The sequence below is a fragment of the Herpailurus yagouaroundi genome, unplaced genomic scaffold, assembly GCF_014898765.1.
Source record: "Herpailurus yagouaroundi ecotype Mexico unplaced genomic scaffold, PumYag 141, whole genome shotgun sequence".
Classification (NCBI taxonomy): Eukaryota; Metazoa; Chordata; class Mammalia; order Carnivora; family Felidae; genus Herpailurus; species Herpailurus yagouaroundi.
This window is the reverse complement of record NW_024412396.1, coordinates 64,879,774-64,902,166: the sequence shown is the minus strand read 5'-3', so window position 1 is coordinate 64,902,166 and position 22,393 is coordinate 64,879,774. Positions and strand designations below refer to the sequence as shown.

At 47.7% G+C, this 22,393-nt stretch overlaps 1 protein-coding gene across 4 annotated transcripts in view; it reads right to left on the bottom strand.

The window, feature by feature from the left end:
- SLC24A4 (solute carrier family 24 member 4) overlaps nt 1-22,393 on the bottom strand; it is a 177,267-nt gene that overhangs the window by 10,445 nt on the left and 144,429 nt on the right. For all 4 annotated transcript variants that reach the window (XM_040478061.1, XM_040478062.1, XM_040478059.1 and 1 more), the window contains exon 13: nt 1,385-1,551. In XM_040478061.1, the coding sequence (XP_040333995.1) occupies nt 1,385-1,551 (167 nt within the window). The remainder of the gene's footprint in view (nt 1-1,384; nt 1,552-22,393) is intronic.

The following is a 22,393-nucleotide window of genomic DNA, read 5'->3' as shown; positions in this document are numbered from 1 at the left end:
CACACACACACACACACACACACACACACACACACACACACACACACCCAGCATCTATAAGGACTTTAGCCTTTATCTGAACAAAGCATGGAAGCAGCATTGGCTGCACCTTGTGGTGCGAACAGCTGTTAGCTTCGGCGGTGACCGATCTGTCATGCTCAGACCACGATGCCCAAACAGACACTTCCACTCTCCCAATGACCCTGTGAAGCAAGGATGATCGTCCCCCTTTCGTAGAGGAGGTGACTTGTGGCTCTGGAAACTGAGTCACCTGAGTTCGTGGCTTGTGAGTGGGAGATCTACGATTCAAATTCATTTCCATGTGATCCCACAGCCCTTTTCTCCCCGCCACACTGCTTCCCTGGGGCTAAGGGAAAGGCGGCCCCTGTGCCTCTCAAACCAAGACTCGCTGCCCTCTGCAGCTGGCGTCAGGCATCAGGCGGAGAGTGAAATGTCTACACGTGTACCACTGTGGTGTGAGCTGCTGACAGGTGAGCTTTCACAGCAACAGAAACAGCTGTCTGTCACTGCTCTTCTGCTCCTGGGCTCCCTACATGGAGCAGAAGGGGGGGACCCCATGGGGTGGCACACGGAGCAAGGGGGAAGGGGCTCCTGCTTGGCCCGCCCCAGGGGGCTGTCCCACGTGGTCCAGAGGAGCTTACAAGGAACTGTGCCAATGCCTCTCTGCCTGCAAAACGTCTGTCCCCATGGCATCAGAAAGCTCCAGTAGGAGACTGATAGGCAGCTCAGGGTCACAACTGAGATCATGGACTCCGGGCCCAACGCTGGGGACTAACCCCAACTCTAGACCTTACTGATTATGTAACTAATTGTGCCCTAGTTGGTAGTCGTGCAAGGGGGCTGATGACTCCATCTGGATGCCTCAGTTTCCTCCTCTATAAAATGGGCAAAATAAAAAACACCTACCCCATCGGGTTGTCATGAGGGCAGGGGTTCCAGAAAGGGCTGCCTTGTGTTGTCTCCCTCACGTTCCCCCCAGGGACCCTGGAGAGGAAGGGGGCCTAGTGACTAGCCCCCCAGAGATCCTTATACAGCAGCCACATCACCCCCGCCGTATTCCTCTTTGCACGGCACCCGGGCAGCATGTCTCACAATCTCCGTGTGAAGGTCTGTCTCCCTCAACGCGCCCCAACTCCTGCCTGGAAGGCAAGCGCCACGCGATGTCTGTCTGGGCGCCCCCGGTGCGCGGCACTGCCCCGCGCTCCTCTGCTGAACCTTTCTACCCAGCGACATGCCAACGGCTGCGAAGGGAGGGACTTGCACAGCAGTGCCTGAGGCCGCTCTTTGAACCCAGCTCTCCCAGCCCCCAGCAGGTGCCGGGCAGGGGCTGTGCCTACAGTCCGCCCTCGCTTCCTCCACTCACCAGCCACACCATCAGGTAGGAGAAGACGGCAATCCACAGCGTGGCGGTGATGAAGGTGACCATGAAGTACTTCTCCCAGCGGGGCTTGCTGCAGTTGGGGATGGTCACGCACAGGAGGAAGATGAGCGGCCAGGTGAACACCCACTTGGCTTTGTCCCCTCTTGCCTCTGCAGGGGGGCGGAGCCGGGGGCGGGGTGGGGAGAGAAACACATGCCGGGTTATACACCTGCCAGTCTACCTGTCCGTTTCGTTTCTCAAGCCGAACAAGACAACGCCCCCAGTGTGAGCCCCTGAACTCAGAAGTACACGCCTCCATAATGGCACCCTGGAGGCGATCTCAAAAAGACAAGCCGGTAAGTGTTTGCTGACCGAATAACTTCCGTCAGTCCAGATCTTTCGTTCGTCAGATTAAAGGAAAGCGAGACCCAGAGCCGGAACGGATTTGCCCAGGAAAGCTGGAGGGGGGGATGTGGGATACGGTGGGCTCTGCAATCAGACCCGGGTCGGTGTTCAGACGACCTTGAGCAATCCCATAACTCCCCCGCCCCCCCCCAACGGCAAGAGTTGTAGTAACAACAGTGCTATAATCAGTAGACGGAGTCTTTGCTGTGTGGAGCAGGCATAGGGCTAACTAAGCACTTTGCCTTTTAGTGCTTTCTTCATCTGTTGAGCGGGAATGTTTTCTCTTTCTTGGGTGTTCCAAGAACGACATGATGTACACAAAACACACGCTGCGGCATACAGTAGGTACTTTGGAAACCTCAGCTCCTTTGTTCCAAGATCATATGCTCGGCTCGTTGCAAACGCGAGACTAAAGTGTGGGTGTCGTGGCTGGCAGGTAAGACCTCACTGGCCCCTACCGACAGAATCGACAAACAATTCATCCATGGAGAAGTGGCTTCAATAAGCCTGTGTGCAAGCCTGGTGTCCTTAATTAGCCACTGAGTATGGGTGCACATGCAGACTCACAGTCAGCTTGTTGCCAATGAAACAGTGGAGGACGGACTTCTGAGGAGTCTCTCCTCCATAAAAGCAATGAGAACATTGGCAAAAATGGTCAGATCCAGCCTTTTTCAGAACTCTGGAAATGGACCAAAGGCCTGTAGTAATCCAGGCAGAGTTCACTTAAGAAAACTGGCTGCATATCAGTGAGAACAGTCAGCTTTGTGGAGTGTTAACTTGCTCTTTTTCCATTCCTTCCCACCAGCTCTGGAGTAGCCTTGAAAACCATCATCCCCGGCATCTGCCGCAGGGGGCGGGACAAGGCTGGAGCCCCTTCAAGTCCATTCTGGGAGAACTGGCATCTTCTGACCTGTCTGGTGGTTTCCTGGAAGATCCCACTTCCAAGGCTGTCTTTATTTTTCTTGCATCACAGCTCAGCCAGTGTGAACAGCTTTTTCCTTGGAGGCATTTGTTGAAAAGAATCAGAGGCAACTGCTGAACATCACAGGGTCCACGGGGGTGGATAACAGTTGGGACAGACAATAAGCTGACCAAACAGCTTAAAAAAACAAATTGGGGACTGGGATGCCTAGCGAGGGCTTTGAAAAGCTCCTACCTATCTTGGTATCTAAAGACCAAAACCATATGCCCATGGTTATTCACATGCTCGGTGAAGATTTGAGAATGCCCTAAGCTGTCACTTCTGCCTCAGGGTGAGCCTCTGAGCAAGCAAGGAAGTAAAGACTAAGGTACATTTGTAAACTTCCTGCCTCAGTGTTGAAGGTACGCCTCCAAACACACACAGAACTCATCAGCAAAGCCTGGAAGATTTGTTTTGATCCAGGCATCTAGAGAAATCTCTGTGCAATCATTAGATGACCCTCAAAGAACCTGGAAGCTATCTCAGGGCTACAGTGAAGAAGAATACAGATTTTACAGAATTAGCTGAGAAAATTCACTAAACAAACATCACCAATAAGCAGTGGCAACAAGCAGCCCTGGGAAGGGAGAAGAATCTGATGTCTAGCATCATCAAATTATTATTTTAAATGCCCAGTCTTCAACAAGAAGAAATCATGAGACATGCAAAGAAACAAGAAAGTATGGTCCATACATAGGAAAAAAATCAGTCTACAGAAACTATCTCTGAGGAATTCCAGACACTGGATTTACCAAAGACTTTATTTTTTTATTAATTTTTTAAAATGTTTATGTATTTTTGAGAGGCAGAAAGAGACAGAGTGTGAGTGGGGGAGGGGAGAGAGAGAGGGAGACACAGACTCCAAAGCAGGCTCCAGGCTCTGAGCTGTCAGCACAGAGCCCGATGTGGGGCTTGAACCCACGAACTGTGAGATCATGACCTGAGCCAAAGTCGGACGCTCAACCGACTGAACCACCCAGGTGCCTCTATTTTTTTATTATTATTTTAAAGTTTACTTATTCATTTTAGTAATTTCTACAGCCAACGTGGGGCTTGAACTCACCACCCCAAGACCAAGAGTCGCATACTGTACTGACTGAACCTGCCAGGCACCCCTAGACTAGGCGATTCTATAACCACTCCACAATGGAAGGAAATTAGAAATCAACAACAGAAGGAAAACTAGAAGTTCACAAATATGTGGAAATTAAACAACATGCTCCTAAATAACCAATAGGTCAAAAAATAAATCAAAAGGGAAATCAGAAAATTCTTTGAAATGAATGAAAATGAAAATACAATATAACAAAACTTATGGGATAATAGGAAAGGCAGTGCTTAGAAACTGGTAGCTATAAATGACTATATTAAAAAAGAGGAAAGATCTTAAATCAATGACCTAACATTTCTCCTTAAGAAACAAAAAAAAAGGGCACCTGGATGGCCCAGTCAGTTAAGCATCTGGCTCTTGATTTTGGCTCAGGTCATGATCTTGTGATTCATGGGTTCGAGCCCCATGCTGGGCTCTGCACTGATAGTGTAGAGCCTTCTTGGGATTCTCTCTCTCTCTGCCCCTACCTGCTCGTGTTTTCTCTCTCTCCCAAAATAAATAAACATTAAAAAAAAGAAAAAAAAAGAGCAAATTAAGTCTAAAGAAAGCAGAAGAAAGGAAATCATCGAGATTACAGTAGAAATAAAAAAAATTGAAGAAAGAGAATAAAACTAAAAGTTGGTTCTTTTTTTTTTTTTTAATTTTTTTTTTCAACATTTATTTATTTTTGGGACAGAGAGAGACAGAGCATGAACAGGGGAGGGGCAGAGAGAGAGGGAGACACAGAATCGGAAACAGGCTCCAGGCTCTGAGCCATCAGCCCAGAGCCTGACGCGGGGGCTCGAACTCACGGAGCGCGAGATTGTGACCTGGCTGAAGTCAGACGCTTAACCGACTGCGCCACCCAGGCGCCCCAAAAGTTGGTTCTTTAAAAAGGTCAATGAAATTGACAAACTGTTAGCTAGGCTGACCATGAAAAAAAAAAGGGAGAAAACTCAAGTTACTAAAATCAGGAATGAAAGAAAGTGATTGTTAACGAGCCTCACGCAAATAAAAAGAATTATTAAAGAAATATTATGAACAATAGTGTGGCAACAACTCACATAGCTTAGGTGAAACAGATAAAATCCTACCAAGACAGAAACAGCAAAGCTGGCTGAAAATGAAAAAAAATAATCCAAGAAGATTTAACAAGAAACTGACATAGTAACAACAACAACAACAACAACAACCCTTATAAGTTTACGGCCTTAAAGTACAGCCGGGACCAGATGACTTCATGGTGATTTCTACCAAATGTTTAAAAAAGAATTAGCATGAATCCCACACAATTCTTCCAAAAGGTAGAAGAGCAGGGAACGGTTCCCAATTTGCTCTATGAAGCCAGTATTATCCTGGTAACAAAGCCAGACATCAAGAGAAAAGAAGCAGACCAATATCCTTATGAACACAGATGCAAAACTCTTTAGCAAAATTCTGCCAAACCGAATCAAGCAAACATATAAAAAGGATCATAATCCCATGATGAAGTGGGATTTATCCCAGGAATGCAGGCTTGGTTCAAATATGAACTTCAATCAATTCAGCATACCATGTTAATAGAATAAAGGAAAAAAAAAAAGCTGCACAATCATGTCCACTGAGGCAAAGGAAAAAAAAAAAAGGTATTTGACAAAATCCAACACCTTTTCACGATAAAACACTCAACAAACTAGGAAGAGATGAGAATTTCCTCATCCTGATAAAGGGCATCTACAAAAACCCCCATAGCTAACACAGTTAATGGTGGAAGACTGAAAGCTTTCAACAACATGAGGATGTCTGCTCTGATCATTTCGATTCAACACAGTACTGCAGGTGTTAGCCAGGAATGCTAGGCAAGAAAAAGAAGTCAGTCATTCAGCTTAGAAAGAGAAAGTAAAACTATCCTTATTTGTACATAGCATGATCTTGTAGAGAGAACATTCTAAGAAGTCTACACACACACACACACACACACAATTACAATAAACAAATTTAGCCAAGTTGCAAGATATAAGATCAATATACAAAATTAAACTGTATTTCTACACACTGACCATGAACAATCCAAAAATGAAATTAAGAAAACCAGTTCCATTTACGATAGCAGCCAAAAAAACCCCAAAAACAAAACAACAACAACAAAAAACTTAGGAATACATGTAACAAAAATCCGAGATTTATATGCTGAAAACTACCAAACAACATTGAAGGAAATTTAAAAAGCCTTAAATAAATGGAAAGACAACTGTACCTTAAATCAGAAGATTTAATATAAAGATGGAAATGTTCCTCACAAACTGATCTATAGGTTCAGTGCAATCCCTGTTAAAATTCTAGCTGACCTTTTTTGTAAAAATTGACAAGCTGTTGCTAATATTTATATGGAAATGCAAGGGACTCAGAACAGCCCACTCAATCTTGAAAGAAGAACAAAGTTGGAGGACTTACATGCCCTGATTTTATAATTTACTGGAAAGCTACAAGCACTCAGCAAAATGTGCTACTGACATAAGGATTTATCTATCAAAGGAATAGAATTTTGAATCCAGAAATAAACTAACTCACCTATTTAAGGTGAATTCATATTTAAAAAGGGTGTTAAGGCTATTCAATAGGGAAAGGACAGTCTTTTAAACAAATGGTGCTGGGACACCAGTATATCCACCTGCAAAAGAATGAAATTAGATCCCTCCCTCAAACCACATACAGAAATCAACTCAAAATGGATCAAAGGTCTAAATATGAGGTGAAACTATCAAACTTTCAGATGAAAACAAGGGCATAACTCATGCCATTGGATTAGGCAATGGTTTGTTAAAAGACACACACACACACACACACACACACACAAAGAAGAAATAAATTGGATTTTACCAAAATTTAAAAATTCTGGCTTCAAAAGATACTATCTAGGAAGTGAAAGACAATCTACAAGATAGAAGAAAATATTTGGAAATCATATAAAGTTCTAGTTGGCAGAATATACAAAGAATTCATCACTTAACAATAAAAAAAATCTCAATTTGAAAAGTAGTCATAGGATTTGAATACAGTTCTCCAAAGAAAAAACAAAAATAGTCAAGAAGTATGTGAAAAGATGCTCAACATATTTTGTCATTAGGAAATGGTAAATAAAATGGCTTTGTGCCCACAAGTATGGCTATGCCAAAAAGGACAGATAATAATATTGGCAAAGATTTGGGAAAATGGGGACCCTCCTACGCTGCTGGAGGGAATGTAAAACGGAGCCACCTCCTGGAAAATAGATTGGTAGTTCCTCACTATGCTGCACACAAAAAACTTCTATTCGAATGCTCATCGCAGCATCACACATAATTGCCAAAAGGTAGGAACGACCCAAGTACCCATTAAACAGTGAGCAAACAAAATGAAGAATAAAAACCCAGTGGAATATTATTCATCCATAAAAAGGAATGAGGTACTGACCCACACTGCCACAGATAAATCTGGAAAACATTGTGCAAAATGAACGAAGGCGGACACAAAAGGCCACGTCATGTGAGTCCATTGATATGAAATGTCTAGAAAAGGCCAATCCAACAGAGACAGAAAGATTAATGGTTGTCAGGGGACGGGGGGAACCAGAGTGTTCAAGGATGTGGGGTTTTTTCGGGGGGGGGGAGAATTTTCTGGAAATCTACAGTGATGATGGCCGAACAACTTTGCAAATACACTAAAAACCACTGAGCTGTCCACTTCATAAGGGTGAATTTTGGGATACACGAATTATGTCTCAGTAAGAAAAGGAACTGCAAAGTAGGCTGGCAGAAACTCTACTAGCTTTGCATGTCTGTGCTTGAATCTTCCTAAATCATTAAAAGCATATTTGCTAAGAAACCCTCCCCCCAGCCTGCTCATAATAATGAACAGAATATGGTTAGCTCAAAAATCAGCAAATCTATTCACGTATCCGTCCTAGAGATTTCATCAGAGAAACATTCGTCTTCCCAGATCTTCCTCTACATACATACGTACACCTTTCTGTGCCTTGTGGTCTTTGTGCAAAGGGCAGAAAGGTTTCCTGCCTGATTGGTTTGTCCACAATTCCTGGCTCTTCCCTCATCAGCCCCCGCCCCAAGTCATCGAGGCTGCTGGGGAACGCCTAGGGCATCTCCAGAACTGAACCAAAACTCCGTATCTAGGGGAAGAATTCACTTCAGGGAACTGTTAACTCGGAACACTTAAATTCTCTGGCGCATCTTTGGAGATCTATACAAATGCCACAGCAGAAAGATCATTTTCTTATTTTCACAGACACAACATTGTGTTGTGTTTCTGCCTGGTATGGGTTTCACATCTGGTTTGGACATCTACCCTGAGCTGGCCCCACCCAGCTGGCAAGCTCACGACCCACCATTGTTTTCTATAAAACAATGCTCCATCAGACCTGCTCTGTGCTTTTTCAACTGTTGGATGAGACCCATTGGTGGATTGTGAAATCAACTTAAGCAGGCGGCAACCAGCATTTTCTTTAAAAGAAGTAAACATTAAGAGTTCTGATCTATAGTAAGAATGAACTATTATCCCATGAGATTCGCTTCCTTTTTATGGATATTTGTATGTAAAATACTTATTGCTGAGGATCATGGTCAAAATATGGAAAACTGTGGAGTGCTCATGCTATGCCCCCCTCGCCCCCACTATTCTACATACACCTTCCACCTGTCTGCAGACTCCCCATTGTTCAGACTCTTCTGGAAAACCTTTCCTCATTAACTCAGTCCCTCATGATCTCTTTCTACAGTAACTGCTTTGAATTTTAAGAACACATAGATGTTTGTGAGTTACTGAAACTACCCAAGCTGACCTATGGCCTTACTGCCCAAATCCACCATCCACACCTTTCCAGGATAGGGTGCAAACACGTCTGGTAGCAGCTTCTGGTGCCTTCTGCAGTAGCCTGGAGCATACGATTAGCAGGAGGTGATGCACTGTCCTACTTTCTAATAGCTGGCACTGCATAATTCAGCACTTTACGTACCGTTTTGTTCCCAGATTGCTGTGTATGCTGAAGTGCAATAGTTAAAGGCCAGGGACAAGACAGGCAGTGGGCAAAAGGCCTGGCATCTGACACGGGTTCAAATCCAGCTGGGTAACTCATCAGCTATGGGTCATAGGGCAAGCAGTCCCCCCAAACCCCTTTTCCTGACCTCAGATGGGGGTGATGATAGCGAACTGGGGGCTTGGGAACAAGACAGTACTTGTCAGTGCACTGGGGCTGTGAAATACTGACCCAGCTTCAGATATTGTAGCTATCACCATGGCTCGCGGTGTCGGCTCAGATGTCACGGTCACTTGTATGAGTTCTGAAGCCAGAGCGCAAGCTGCTCACAGGGAAAGACTTTCTGGATTCTTACATGCTTGTGTCCTTGGCAGAGTCCAAAACATGAGAAATGATTGGGAAACCAAGGTCCAGTCAGGATATAGGGACGAGAAGAGGAAAAGACCATCTGACATAAAAACTAATTAAAAAAAAAAATCTCACAGAGCAGATGTAAGAATTCTCATATGAAAGAATCCTCTATTCCCAGGAGGGGATTTCTATAGATCATGCTGATGAAATGGGATTTCCTCAACTTCTCTGAGAGAACAGGACATGTCACGGGGATGTATTACCAGAATAGAGACAGAGAACCCTCTGGGGAAAGGAGGTGCAAATGTCCTGGAAATGCGCAGGCCTTGCTGGGTGGCTGGGCATGGGAATTTGGATTCACCGAGATTCCTAGGACAACTGTGACAGCAATCCTGATGGGGGGAGGCATTTTCTCCCAGTCACATTTGTGCTCTTGCCTGCCACTGGACCAGGGGTGGTTTCTATCAGACTGAGTTAATCAGAGTCTGCTTCCCAGGATGAACTTGAGACCAATGGCAGCGTGTGGGCAAAACTGTGAAGTGAGGGTAGGAGAGGCAGAAGGATCAAGTTTCAGGGGCAAGGGCTGAAAGAGAGGCAGAAAAGGGGGATAGGTAGAAAGGGCCCTGCCTGATCATGTTTCCTGGCCCTGCTTGGTCCCGAGCCCTGCCCGCACCAGCCCCGGAAAACACATATGTACCTTTCTCAGAAATTTCCCTTTCCTGTTTGGGGGGGCTCTAGCTGGTTTTTGTTTCTGGTAGCCAAAGGGTCCTAAGCAGCAGTGAAGACAGAAACAGCCCTGCTGTAGGAGGGGTTTTTCATCCTGCTACCCTGGCCGGAAGCTTCTCACTCCTTGTTTTAATTCTGTGCTCACCACGCAGCCTCCTGCCCCAGGATGTGGTCTCCTGACATGTCCACCAGGCTGGGCCCCAGCTCGCTCATCTGCAAAGTGAGGACGCGGCTACATCATTCGTTCTCAGGATTTGCTGAACAACCATATCACCTGGGGTGGAGGGTGTGCTTAACATAGGTTTTCCTGAGCCCTACTGAGGTCCTACAGACTCTTTCTGCTTTAATGCCTTCAAGGCTGTGCTCAAATACACGTTACCTTGCCAAATCCAGATCTAGTGTGTTTTAAAATGCACCTAGCATTGGTTTTAACCAGGTATGGTAAGATGCACAAAAATGATGGCTTTTTTATATATGAAAGTTTTTATATTCACAGATCCGTAGCAACAGGAGGTGAGGCATGCCACGCTGGGGAAGGACCAGGGTTGGTCAGCAGACAGAAGGAACAGGTGGAAAGCATTGGACAGGAGCCTTTATTGGGATTTCCATGGGAAAGAGCGGGTACAGTGGGAAGGCTTAGGATTGGCTAGTTTGAATAATGTCCGCAGGCTCTGGGTGTCAAGGCCATCTCTAATTATCTGGTATTTGACCCTGGGGTGGTCAGGGCAGAGGAAAACTGCCTCGTGGGGTGGGAGAGGCAGACAGAGGTGGCGGTTCAGAGTACTGGGATCTGGATTGGTTAGTTTGCGTACAAAAGGTGTGCTCCTGGATAAGTTAGGAGTATGCAATCTCTAAAAATCAGCAAGTTCGAGTGCTTCTGGGTTGTACTGGCCAGCACCCATTCCTTTACTGGTAGCAGCACGCTACTGTTCCTTTAGAGAGCCAACCCCCCATTACCACATCAGCCCATGTGGCTTGGAGGGCTGACTCCACCTCCTACCTCTATGGGTGGGTGTGTGATTCAAGCTTGGCTGATCATGTGTCCCATAAATACTTGGTGTGTGCATTCTCTGTGCTAGGCACCATTCTCGCTGGTGGGAATCCAACAGTGAACAAGACAGCAACCCTTTCCACAGAGGGGTTTACACAGGTTTGGGGCTGGGCGCACGACTAGAGTGTCAACCCCGGGGATTTTGCTGGGAATCGCTGCCTCTAATATCCACTGTCCCTTCCTTCTTATTAAAGGAATCCTATTACGTGTGCAACATTTTCCAGCTAGAAACCTTAAGTTCCTAGGCTTTCCTGCGGGTAGGAGGGGTCACAGACGGTGCTAGCAACGAGACAGAAGGGCAAGTCCACACGATGGAGCTTCTAGAAAGGTGAATATTTTCCTGAGAAGACAAGACTAGTGACACGTGTCTTCTGCCCTCCGTCCTTCCTCCTTGTTCCTGGTTGAAACACGGGCACACCAGAGTTGCAGGAGCCAACTGGCAACCCTGAAGACAAAAGCCACCCACTAAGGATGGAGGAACAGAAAGGGGACACTGATGATATGCTAGAGCTACAAGACTAACTTCGAGTCCCTAACTTCAGGGCTTCTTTCTTGTTAGGTAACAAGAACCCCTTGAGGCGAAGGTTCGGTCACTTGAATTTTCTGTTACATGCAGCTGAATGCAATGTTTAACTCAGACAGGGGCACAGCCCATGCAGTGAATTAACCCAATGGGATGGGAGCCTGGACGGCTGGAAGCCATCGCTGTAAGATGCTCAAGGATGAAGCCACCCCAGGGAAAGCACCGCCCGGAGACGGACGGTATCTTGTAACCATCTGAGCCCAACGTTCAGCTTTGCCTGAAGGTAGATTCTCCCAGAGAACTTGCCACTATGGGCTTTTTGGCTCAAACCAGCCTGAACTGGGTTTCTCTAACAGTAAAAGAGTCTGGACTGATTCATGGGTGAAATCAGTTTTGGGGGGGGGGGGGCGGGGAGCTGCAAGGGTAATGCAGCAGTGTCTATGCCTCGGGACATCTCCCCCAACACCACCACCAGCAGCCCCTGCTGGCTCCCACTGCCTTTCCTTCAAGTTCAATGTCGGGGACATCTGAGATGCTCTGCACAGAGGGCTGCAGCTGTTTGTGTCACTAAACTCTCAGGTTTTTCTTCTGAAGTAGAAAATTACGATATAATTATGTGGCAAAAATCCTTAAAAGGAACTGTAACAAAACAGATGGCTAATCATACTGGAGGCAAAAATTGAGAACGGATACAATTGCTGATGAAAATTTCAAACACATTCATTTGGACAGTTCTCTAGACACACCAACTAAGGGAGTGGTTAACTTGTGGCACGTGGGGCTGTGTGTCCCTGCACGATAGAGGTCCACGAACCCTGGGGCTGGGAGCGTCTGCACGACCTAGGGAGTGTAGCCATAGACCAGGGGTCCTCAAACTTGAGGTTAAGTCTGAATCCTCTGGAGAGCTCCTTAGATGCTCCCCAGAGCTAATGGCTTGGCAGGTCTGGAATGGGGGACCCCAAGAATTTCCATTTCTAACAAGATCCTAGGTGCCTTGCTTGTACTGGGACCACACTTTGGGAACCACCATTTCTGATGAACTCCGTATTGAAAAACAGCATGTAATTAACAAACTAAAAATTCACCCATTTAAATGTACAATTAGTGAGTATTTGTATATTACGAAGCTGTGTAGCCATCACCACTATATAATTCCACATGGTTTTCATCACTCCCAAAAGAAACCCTGTACCCATCAGCAATCATGCCCCATTCCCCCTCCTCTCTTCAAACTCTGGCAACCACTGACCTGCCTCTACAGATTTGCCTATTTTGGACATTCCTTATAAATGGAATCACAATATTTATCTGTGTCTGCCTTTCACTTACATGTGTTTCCAAAGTTCATCCATGTTGTAGCAGGTATCGGTATTTCCTTCCCTTGTATGGACGAATAATATTCCATTGTATGACTACACCATATGCTTACCTGTCATCACTTGATGGGATATTTGGATTGTTTCTACTTCTTGGCTACCATGATTGAGGTTATGAACATTCATGAACAAGTTTTTGTGTGGATACAGGTTTTCATTTCTCTTGGGCATACAGCTAGGGGTGGAATTGCTGCATCATATAGTAACTTTGTGTTTAACTCTTTGAGGAACTGACAGAGTACTTCCCAAGAGGCTGAACCATTAGGCATTTCTAACAGCAGCGTGTGAGGGTTCCAATAGGTCCGCATCCTTGCCAACACACTTTCTCTTTTGAACCTTGCCATTCTAGCGAAGGGGTATTTCACTGCAGTTTTGATCTGCATTTCCTCGATGACTAATAACGTTCAGCATCTTCTCGTGGACTTACTATTTGTACATCCTCTTTGGAGAACTGTCTATTCAACTCCTCTGCCCATTTTTAAAATTAGGTTGTCTTTTTGGTGGTGAGTTCCAAGAGTTCTGTATATATTCAAGATACTAGATACTTATCAGAAATACGATTTACACATGTTTTATCCCATTTTATGAGTTGTCTTCTCATGTTCAGTGTCCTATAAATCACAAAAGTTTTACATTTTGATGAAGTGCAGTTTATGCTTTTCTTTGGCTACTTATGGTTTAAGAATCCATGGTCCAATCCAAAGTCATGAATGTGGGACACTTCTAAGAATGTGTTTTCTTCTAAGACTTTCATATTTTTCGCTATTACATTTAGGTCTCTATTTCATATTGAATTATTTCGACGTGAGTTTGGGATAAAACTTCACTTTTTTTTTTCTTTTTTTTATTGTGGTTATTTTCCTAGCGCCATTTATAGACTCTTGTTTCCCCATCGATCTTGGCGCTCTTATCAAAAATTACTTGACTTTAAAAGCATTGGGTGTATTTCAAGACTCTCAATTCTATTCCATTGATCTACACTTCTGCCCTTATCTTAGTACTAGTCTTGGTTACATCTTCGTAGTAAATTTTTTTAAGTTTTTTAATTTTGAGGCAGTGAGAGTGCACAAATGGGAGAGGAGCAGAGAGAGAGAGGGAGAGAGAGAGAATCCCAAGCAGGCAATGCAGGGCTCGAACCCATGAACTGCAAGATCATGACCTGAACTGAAACCAAGAGTCGGACACTTAACTAAGTACCTAGACACCCCTGTGGTAAATTTTAAAATCAGGAAGTGTGAGTCCTTTAACTTTGTTCTTTTTCAAGACTGTTTTGGCTATTCAGGGTCTCCTGCATTCCCATATGAATTTTAGGATTAGCCCACCAATTTCTTGCAAACAACAACAACAAAAAAGCGAGATGGGATTTTGATTGTTCAGGATCTGAAGATCAATTTGGGGACTTATGTCATTTAAAATATATTTTTTTTAATTATTAAATGTTTATTTTTGAGAGAGCAGGGAAGGGACAGAGAGAGAGGGAGACACAGAATCCGAAGCAGGCTCCAGGCTCCAAGCTGTCAGCACAGAGCCCAGTGTGGGGCTTGACCCCATGAACCATGAGATCATGACCTGAGCCAAAGTCAGATGCTCAACCGACTGAGCCACCCAGGCGCCCCTCATTTAAAAGATTTTAAATCTTCCTATCCAGAACATGGAGTCTAGATCGCTGAGGTCTTTCAATGATATTTTGTAGTTTTTAGTATGTACTTCTTATGCTACCTTTGTTAAAGTTATTCCTAAGTATTTTATTTTGTTTGATGTGATTATAAATGAAATTGCTTTAATTTCACTTTCAGGTTAACGGTTACTGGACAGAAATACCACTAAAATTTGTACATTGCTCTTGCATCCTGCAAATTTATAGTTTTTTGGTGGATTCCTCAGGATTTTCCGTATGTAAGATATTATCTCTGAATAGTTTTACATTTCCTTTCTCATCTGGAGGCCTTTTATTTTTTCTTGCCTGTTTGCCCTGAATAAAGGCTCCAGCACAATGTCGGACAGAAGTAGTGAGAGTGACATCTTGGTTTTGGTTCCTGATCTGAAGGGGAAAGCTTTCAGTCTTTTCACCATTAAGCACAATATTAGCCATGGGGTTTTTGTAGACGTCCTTTATCAGGTTAAGTTTTCTTCTATTCCCAAGTTTGCCACGTGTGGTTTTTTTTTTTTTTTTCCATCAAGAAAGGGTGTTGGATTTTCTCAAACGCTTTTTCTCTATGGAGATGATATGTTTTTCCTCTTCAACAATGTGGTGTCTTGTTTTTCATATGTTGAGCCAATCCTGCATTCCCAGACTAAATTTCATTTTAACTCCATTTCATAAAGAGGAAAGCAAAGTTCCATGAAGGTTACTAGACTGCCCCCAATCTCACAGAAAACTGGAGGCGGAGCCCCAGACTCTGCCTCCCCAGCCAGCGACCTCCAGGCTGGCCTTTGTGGAGAGGCAGGGGGTGAAGGTGAAGCACGGTCAAGGCTAGATCAATGACTGACCTCACCGTCACCCCAAATTTGTGTTGTGTCTTCACATCTTGGAGGTGGTTTGCACACACACTCTCTCTGTTCTTCACATCAGCTTTTTGGCGGACATTCTCCCTATTTCACAGGTTAAGTACATTGAGGTTTGGTGAAATTCAGTGACGTAAACATCTCAGAAAGCGAGAGGTAGTGCCAGGACTTGAAAGCAGATCTTCGAAGTTTAGATCCTCAGTCCTTTCTAGTCTATTGCTCGATTGCTCTGAGTTCCCTGCTTTCAAGGCCTGGGGACGTCCTTTTGCTACCCACCAGCTGTCCATCCAGAGCCTTCAACTCTTAGCTCATGGCTGTGATCTAAACAGAAAAGTCCTCTGGAGAGGAAACCATTAAAGTTTTCTTATTCCTTGGGGCAAATGAACTTTAGAATCAATTTTTAGTTTTCAATACATTTTTATCCTTAGACTTAGATATCGTCCAGATTTAGACTTAGCATTAAATTAACTGCTTTCTGGGGCACCTGGGTGGCTCAGTCAGTTGAACATCTGACCCTTGATTTTGGCTCAGGTCATGATCTCACGGTTCCTGAAATCGAGCCTCGCACAGGGCTCTGTGCTGACAGCGTAGAGCCTGCTTAGGATTCTCCCCCCACCCCACCTTTCAAAATAAACAAACGTTAGAAATAAATGAATTGCTTGCTTTCTGAGGGGCACAGAAGCTCCATAATTAACTGAGGCTAGACTGCCAGGTTCAAATCCCAGCTATGGTATATGCTGTGCGAACTTGGAAAGTATTAAGCCTCTCTGCGTCTTCAGTTTCCTCATCTGTAAAATGGGGAGAACCATGGTTCCTACCTCACAGCACTATGGAAAACTAAAAATGAGCCAACATAAGTGAGGTATTTAGAATAACACCCGGTGCTGGGGGGGGGGGGCGTCTGGGAGGCTCAGTCAGTTACGCATCTGACTTCAGCTCAGGTCATGATCTCATGATTCACAAGTTTGAGCCCCGAGACAGGCTGGAGCCTGGAGCCTCGTTCTGATTCTGCCCCTCCCCCACTCACGTTCTCACTCTCTCAAAAAAAAAAAAAACATACAAAAATAATAACACTCGTTGCCAAGTGAACACTAAATTGTATTAACTTCCACTTAATTGCGTACGACTGCCAAGCACCGGGCTGGGTGTTTTTACAGAAAACAGGCTCAGAGAGCTACGGCAGCGTGCCAGAGGTCACACAGCTAAGAACTGACAGACACCGAAGCCTCTTATGACCCCGTCCTGACTTCTGGAGGGTGGGTTTTGATCTTGAGGGCACTAGAGGGTCGAGGAGAGGCCGCATGGGAAGCAAACGGGGTCAGGACCACAAGCAAGCTGATCTGCCACACTGAGGCTTGGGAGGGAGGGGAAAAATGAAAGTGAGGATGAGGAAGTAAACACCAGGCTTCAACGAAGTCAGAGGCAGGCCCCGTTGAGGGCTGACACGACGATGCAGGCAGGCTGGGCACACGGGGACCCAAAGCCCAGGAAGATGTACCTGGCAGCCCAGGGTGGAGGCCTTCCCCAAGGGAGCCACCTTGGCCTGGTCTCTGTCCCCCCCACCCCCCAACACCGGCACAGCCAGGGGACAGATGCGGTAACGGAGAAGCGGGTACAGACCCCCGGGCCCCCACCCCGGCCCTGTGGAGGCTCCACATCCAGCTCTGCGACTGGACGTAAAGGGGTCCCAGAGCCGGAAGGTCTGGGGTTGGTGTGCCAACGTCCTCGTTCTGAAGACCCCAAGTGAGGGCCAGCCCTGGACCCCACTTCAGGGATCTCAAGGCTTCCAGCAGAGAGGGTGGTTCTGTCCCCAGTCTCTGCTATGTGGCAGTGGGTGGACCCCCAGCCTCCCCGAGCCTGCACGTCCCCCTCCGGGAGATGGTGGTAAGTCCTCGGCCTCACCCCCCTCAAGGAAGCGTGGGGAGACCAAAGAAAAGCAGAACGTACGGAGCTCATTGCCCAGTCTCTGAGGGCCTCGTCTGAACTTGGAGGCCCCAGGAGCACGAAACAGAGGCCGCGCTAATCCCAGAAACACCAAGAGAATCCAGAACACTCGCTGGCCTGCCACCCCCCACCAGCACACCCTCTGGCCTTGAGCGTTCTGCACTCTCTACAAGGACAGGGCAGGGCTGGTGGTTCCCAGTGTTTGAAAACCACACAGACCCAGCAGCCAGCCTCCTCCCTCCCCTTCCTTCCTGCTGCCCCTTACAGCTCAGGGCCAACAGGCCACCTTAGCAGAAGGCCCTCTTGGCCCAAGTCAACAGTGGCACCAAAGGACGGCACTTTGGAGTCGGGCAGGCCCGGGTGCCGGCCTCACCTGTGGCACCCCCTCTTCCGTGTGCAGCTTCCTGAGCCCCAGTCCGCTCATTCGGTAAATAGGGACGAACACCAACCACCAGCAGGGCTGCTGGGCAGTTCCCTAAGTACTTAACATAAGGTGCTGAGCCCAGTGCTGGGGCCAGAGCAGCTGCCTGATGAAGCTAGAGGCTGGGGCCCTGCCCCTCCTCGGTCTCCCGGAGACAGAGCCATGCGCGTTCCTTGGCAGGTCCGGTCTGAGTCATCAGTAAACGCTGGGTTTACTGCTTTCCTCCCTGCTGCACTTTGGCTCTCGTGAAAGTGGACGTCCTGAGCCGGCCCTCCGCTCCCGTTCTAACCTCCCTCCGGTGTCTGCAGAGGTAGCTCCCTGACTCCCTTGCAGCTCCAGTCCCGGACTCAAAAGAGTGTCCGTTCCTGTGAGAAGAGTGGAGGCGGGGCCAGGCTGCCTTTCTACTGCTTTAGAGGCACTCTGGTCAAGTGGGGCTCGGGGGATTACTGGGATCTGCTACAGGGCGTCCGTGCCCAGGCACTAGCTGAGTGGACATCAGAGACAGTCCGGAGGTCTGGCCATCGTCCCAGTGTCCAGTTCGTGTTGCTGTGGGAGCTGAGGCACAGCTGTGGCAGTGGCCTCCCGGTCCCTGGATCCCGGCTCTGATGGGAAGATCTTGAACTCAGCAGCTCTGTCACACCCTGGCTCCCCACCGCCCTGATTCTGGTGTGGCGGCAGTGGGAGCTGGCTCAGCGGGTGGGGGCTCCATCGTCATGGCCGCTGTCCAGACTAGAGTGCCCTTCCCATGATCACGTAGGGCACCTACATCTCCTCTGTGTTAACTTCTAGTCTTCCTGCGTCTAGAAGGGCTACAGCCACCATCTCCTGATAGCGCTAGAGGCAGCTGTCATGGGTCCGACGAGGGATGCCGGCGTGCATGTGCCCAGACCCTCCTGCTCGGGGCCACCCTTCTTAGGGGCCACCAAAGCCATGGTGGCGAGCACAGTAGACTGACCAGGGGTGGACATCTGACCTCTGGACCAATGGCATTCTCTCTCTCAGGACTGTGGAATTCAGATACAGCACCAGTGAGCTAAGTTAGGGAGGCTGGAACGGTCACGGGTCGGTCTGGGGTCTACGGGAGGCCACAGTCTGCCACGTGGGCAGTGAATTTGAGAAGGCCAGTCTGCAGGCAAGGAGAAGAGAGGCGCATGTGAAGAAATGAAGACAAGGGCCAGGAAGAATCCTGATATCCATTGAGGCCCCGAGTCCAGACCCGACATGTCTCCAACGGTTTCTGTGCTCTTGGGATCCACCACGTATCTCTAAGTCCTTACTTAAAAAAAAAAAAAAAAGGTTCCCTTTTTAGCGCAAGGGAGCCTGGTGGGCTTCATGTTGCTGGCATCTGCAGAGGCTTGGGGACCCCAGCAGCTGATGGGTCCTGGACCCCTTCACCTCCTACCTCCCAACTTGCTCTGCCCTGGCCTGGAGGCAGGGACATCACGGAGCAGATTCCTGGGCAGGTGCCTGGATGTTTGGTTCCTTCTGCTCAAGACTGCCCCTTGGGGAAGCCCCTGCCCCTCTTTGGGACTCAGTTTCCCATTTTGTAGGAGGAGGAGACAGGTCTTAAACTCCTCAGATCCCTTTCAATCCCAGTATTCAGACACCATCTGTCACTAATCACAGAGACCTGGAGGGAAATTACTTTCATTAGATTAAAAAAAAAAAAAAAAAAACACCATTGAGACTCTTTCTCCAGTATGCTCTGTTATCTGTTTTTATAAACCACCCACAGCCAGAAACTGAAAACATCCAAATGACTAGCAACTGGCAGATAAATGTGGTAAATCCATACAATGGATCGTTTAGCCACTCAAAAGAACAAAGTGCTAGCACTCAGAGCAACATGGATAAACCTTGAAACCACACTGAGTAGTAAAAGCAGCCGGTCACAAAAGGCCACATGCTACATGATTCCATTCATATGAAAGGTCCAGAATAAATTCCAAAGGGACAGAGGAGTGGTTGCCAGGAGATGGGGGGATGGGGCATGATCGCTAACGGGGAAAGGCGCTTCTTCTGGAGGTGGTACAGATATTCCGAAACTGATTGCAGTGATGGCTGCACAACTTTGTGAATATACTAAAAAACGCTCAACTGTATACTTTAAAGGTGTGAATCCTATGGTAAGTGACCGCTGTATCCATACGGCTGTTCTAGGGGGTGAAGGACACATTTCATCATGAGGAGCACGGAGCGATGGATAGAAGTGCTGAATCACTAGCTTATACACCTGAAACTAATATCACACTGTGCTAATTACACCGGAGATAAGATTTAAAAAGGATGAAGTTGTTACACTAAAAAGTAAAAATGCTCCGCCAGCGTTTGTTCTCATTGGGCTGTGAGGAGACCACCTCAGGGCTTCGCGGTGAAGGACATGGACGCTCCTTTGAAATCCTGACTCTGACTACGAGACCATTTCTCTGGTGGCTCCTGAGACAGAGGCAAGAGCAAGAGACTTTCCACCGTACACAGCCGTGTCTCTGGGGGCCTGGAACAGACGGGAACCGTGCGCGGAATTTCACATATAAATGAGCGCACGGCACCCGGGTTTCTCTACCGCTTTCACAGATGTGCCAAGGGGCTCAGCAGCAAGAATGTGCCCATGGGTTTCTAGAGCTCCATTTCTGCAGCACGCCCCCCCCCCCCCCCCAGGGAGGGTTTTAAAAGACTAAATAGACTGCTCTCCTCCCAGCCAGGACAGCTTGCTCAAGTGCCACCTAGAAGTGAGAAAGATGGGGTGGGTTGGGGAAGAGTAAGCCCTAAAAGCGTCCCGAAACCTCCAGACCGCCTGTGCTGAGTTCTACTATATTGAAGGAAGAGAAGGTGCAGCCGTGCCATCCAAGGCCTGATGAGAGCATGTGAGGTCCCCAAAAGGCCCCCATTCAGCTCGTTTCAACAGTTTCCTTGCCACAGATTATTTGGCCATTCGCTGGTTGGGCTACCGTGCCCCCCCCCCCCAAGTGTGTCTGGGGTCCGAATGCCAGTGTGCAAATCCTGGCTCTGCCCCCTCCTCCTGAAGACCTTGAGCAACACAGCCTCTCTGTGCCTCAGTGTCTTCACACGGGAAATGGGGATGATAGCACGCACCTTCCCGGTTGTCGTGTGGACTCGACGGGCTAATGCGTCAAGTGCCCTGCCTGGCCCACTGTAGCGCTCGGTGAGTTTTACCTCCTGTTACTGTTCCAGCACCAATCAAGGCCCTGGACTTCAGAAAGGCACACCTGCGTCCTAGTCTCTCCACTGACAGGCGCTCAACTGCCTCGTAGGGCCAGGATACATACGCACCCAAGGCCATTTACTTGCTCTATGACAGCTCTGGGGCTCATGGTCTGGGACTCTGCTGCCCAGGGGACCAGCCTGTGATGGTGTCCACAGCTCGAGAGGCAGAGGCTGGAAGAGGGTTCCCCACTTAATGGCTGTGTGGCTTGGGAAGTCACACAGGCTCTCGGGGCCAGTCGCTTCACTTCTCTGTGCCTCTCGTTGCTTTGCAAAATGGAGAGAACTGTCCCCACCTCATGCGTTGTGAAGATTAAATCAAAGAAAACACACAGAAAGTTCTTAGAACAGGGCAGGGGACACAGAAGCCCCTTAAGAGCCTGGTTCCCTGACTTTTCACTCCATGCCTGACATCCAGCAAGTTCCCAGCGCTGTGAGAACAGCGGCCAGCGTCCCGGTACACACGATGGGACTCCCTTCCCCTTTCGGGGGCAGAAGAAAAGTGTCCTGTTGGTCCACAGAGCGGGGGGCCTCACAGACCACAAGTCAACCACAAACGGCCTGCACGATGGGCTTTCCCCGGCCAGGCTGGGACTCACTGTCACCAGCTGGCAATTTCAGAGCAGTTCCCAGGCTGCAGGCCAGTTTCCATGGGAGAAAAAGCTTCTCTCCCCTTCCTCTTCCCCCAGCCAACAGCTGGCCTGGGAAGCTTGCTAACCAGCCTCCGCAGCCCGGAGTAGGAAGAACGAGGCTACGTTTGATGTCAATATAATACTAGCAGCAGCTCAGGTGGGCACGAAGGCCGCCAGGTGGGCACCAGGGCCAGGCGGCTGCTGCCGGTCCCCGGCTCCAACCCACAAGCCCAGTGATCCCTCATGCGGGCGGCAGAGCCTGGGGGCCACAGGCTGGGGCCCCTCCTCCACCTGTCAGCGGTGCGTTAAGGAATGCTTCCCGTAGTTAATTGCTTGGACTCACCCCACACAGCTATAAGCTCCTAAAGAACAGAGACCGTGGCTGTCCTGTTCCCACCTGCATCCCCAAAGCCCACAACCGTCTTGTACGCAAATATCTACTGAAAAGAAACACTGTCTTATCTGCAAAGTGCCCAGAGCTGGGTTCCCGGCACACAGCAGGTGCCCCCTGACGCTCGGGATGACCGCAGCTCCCGGCCTCCAGGGATCCTGGCACCTGTGACCTTTCCAGAACATGGCTTGTAGTCCGAACAGGGAAAGATGTGAAAAGCTGGATATAACTCAGTTATAACTCAGTTAATGTAACTGAGGGACAGAGGTTTAGGGAGGCGAAACAGCTTCCCCAGGGCTACCTGCTGGTGAGTGGTAGAACCAGAACTTGAACCCAGGACATCTGGATTCCAGAGCCTGCCTCCCAGGCTGCCCCTGACGACACAGAAGAGCTGTGAACAGAACCA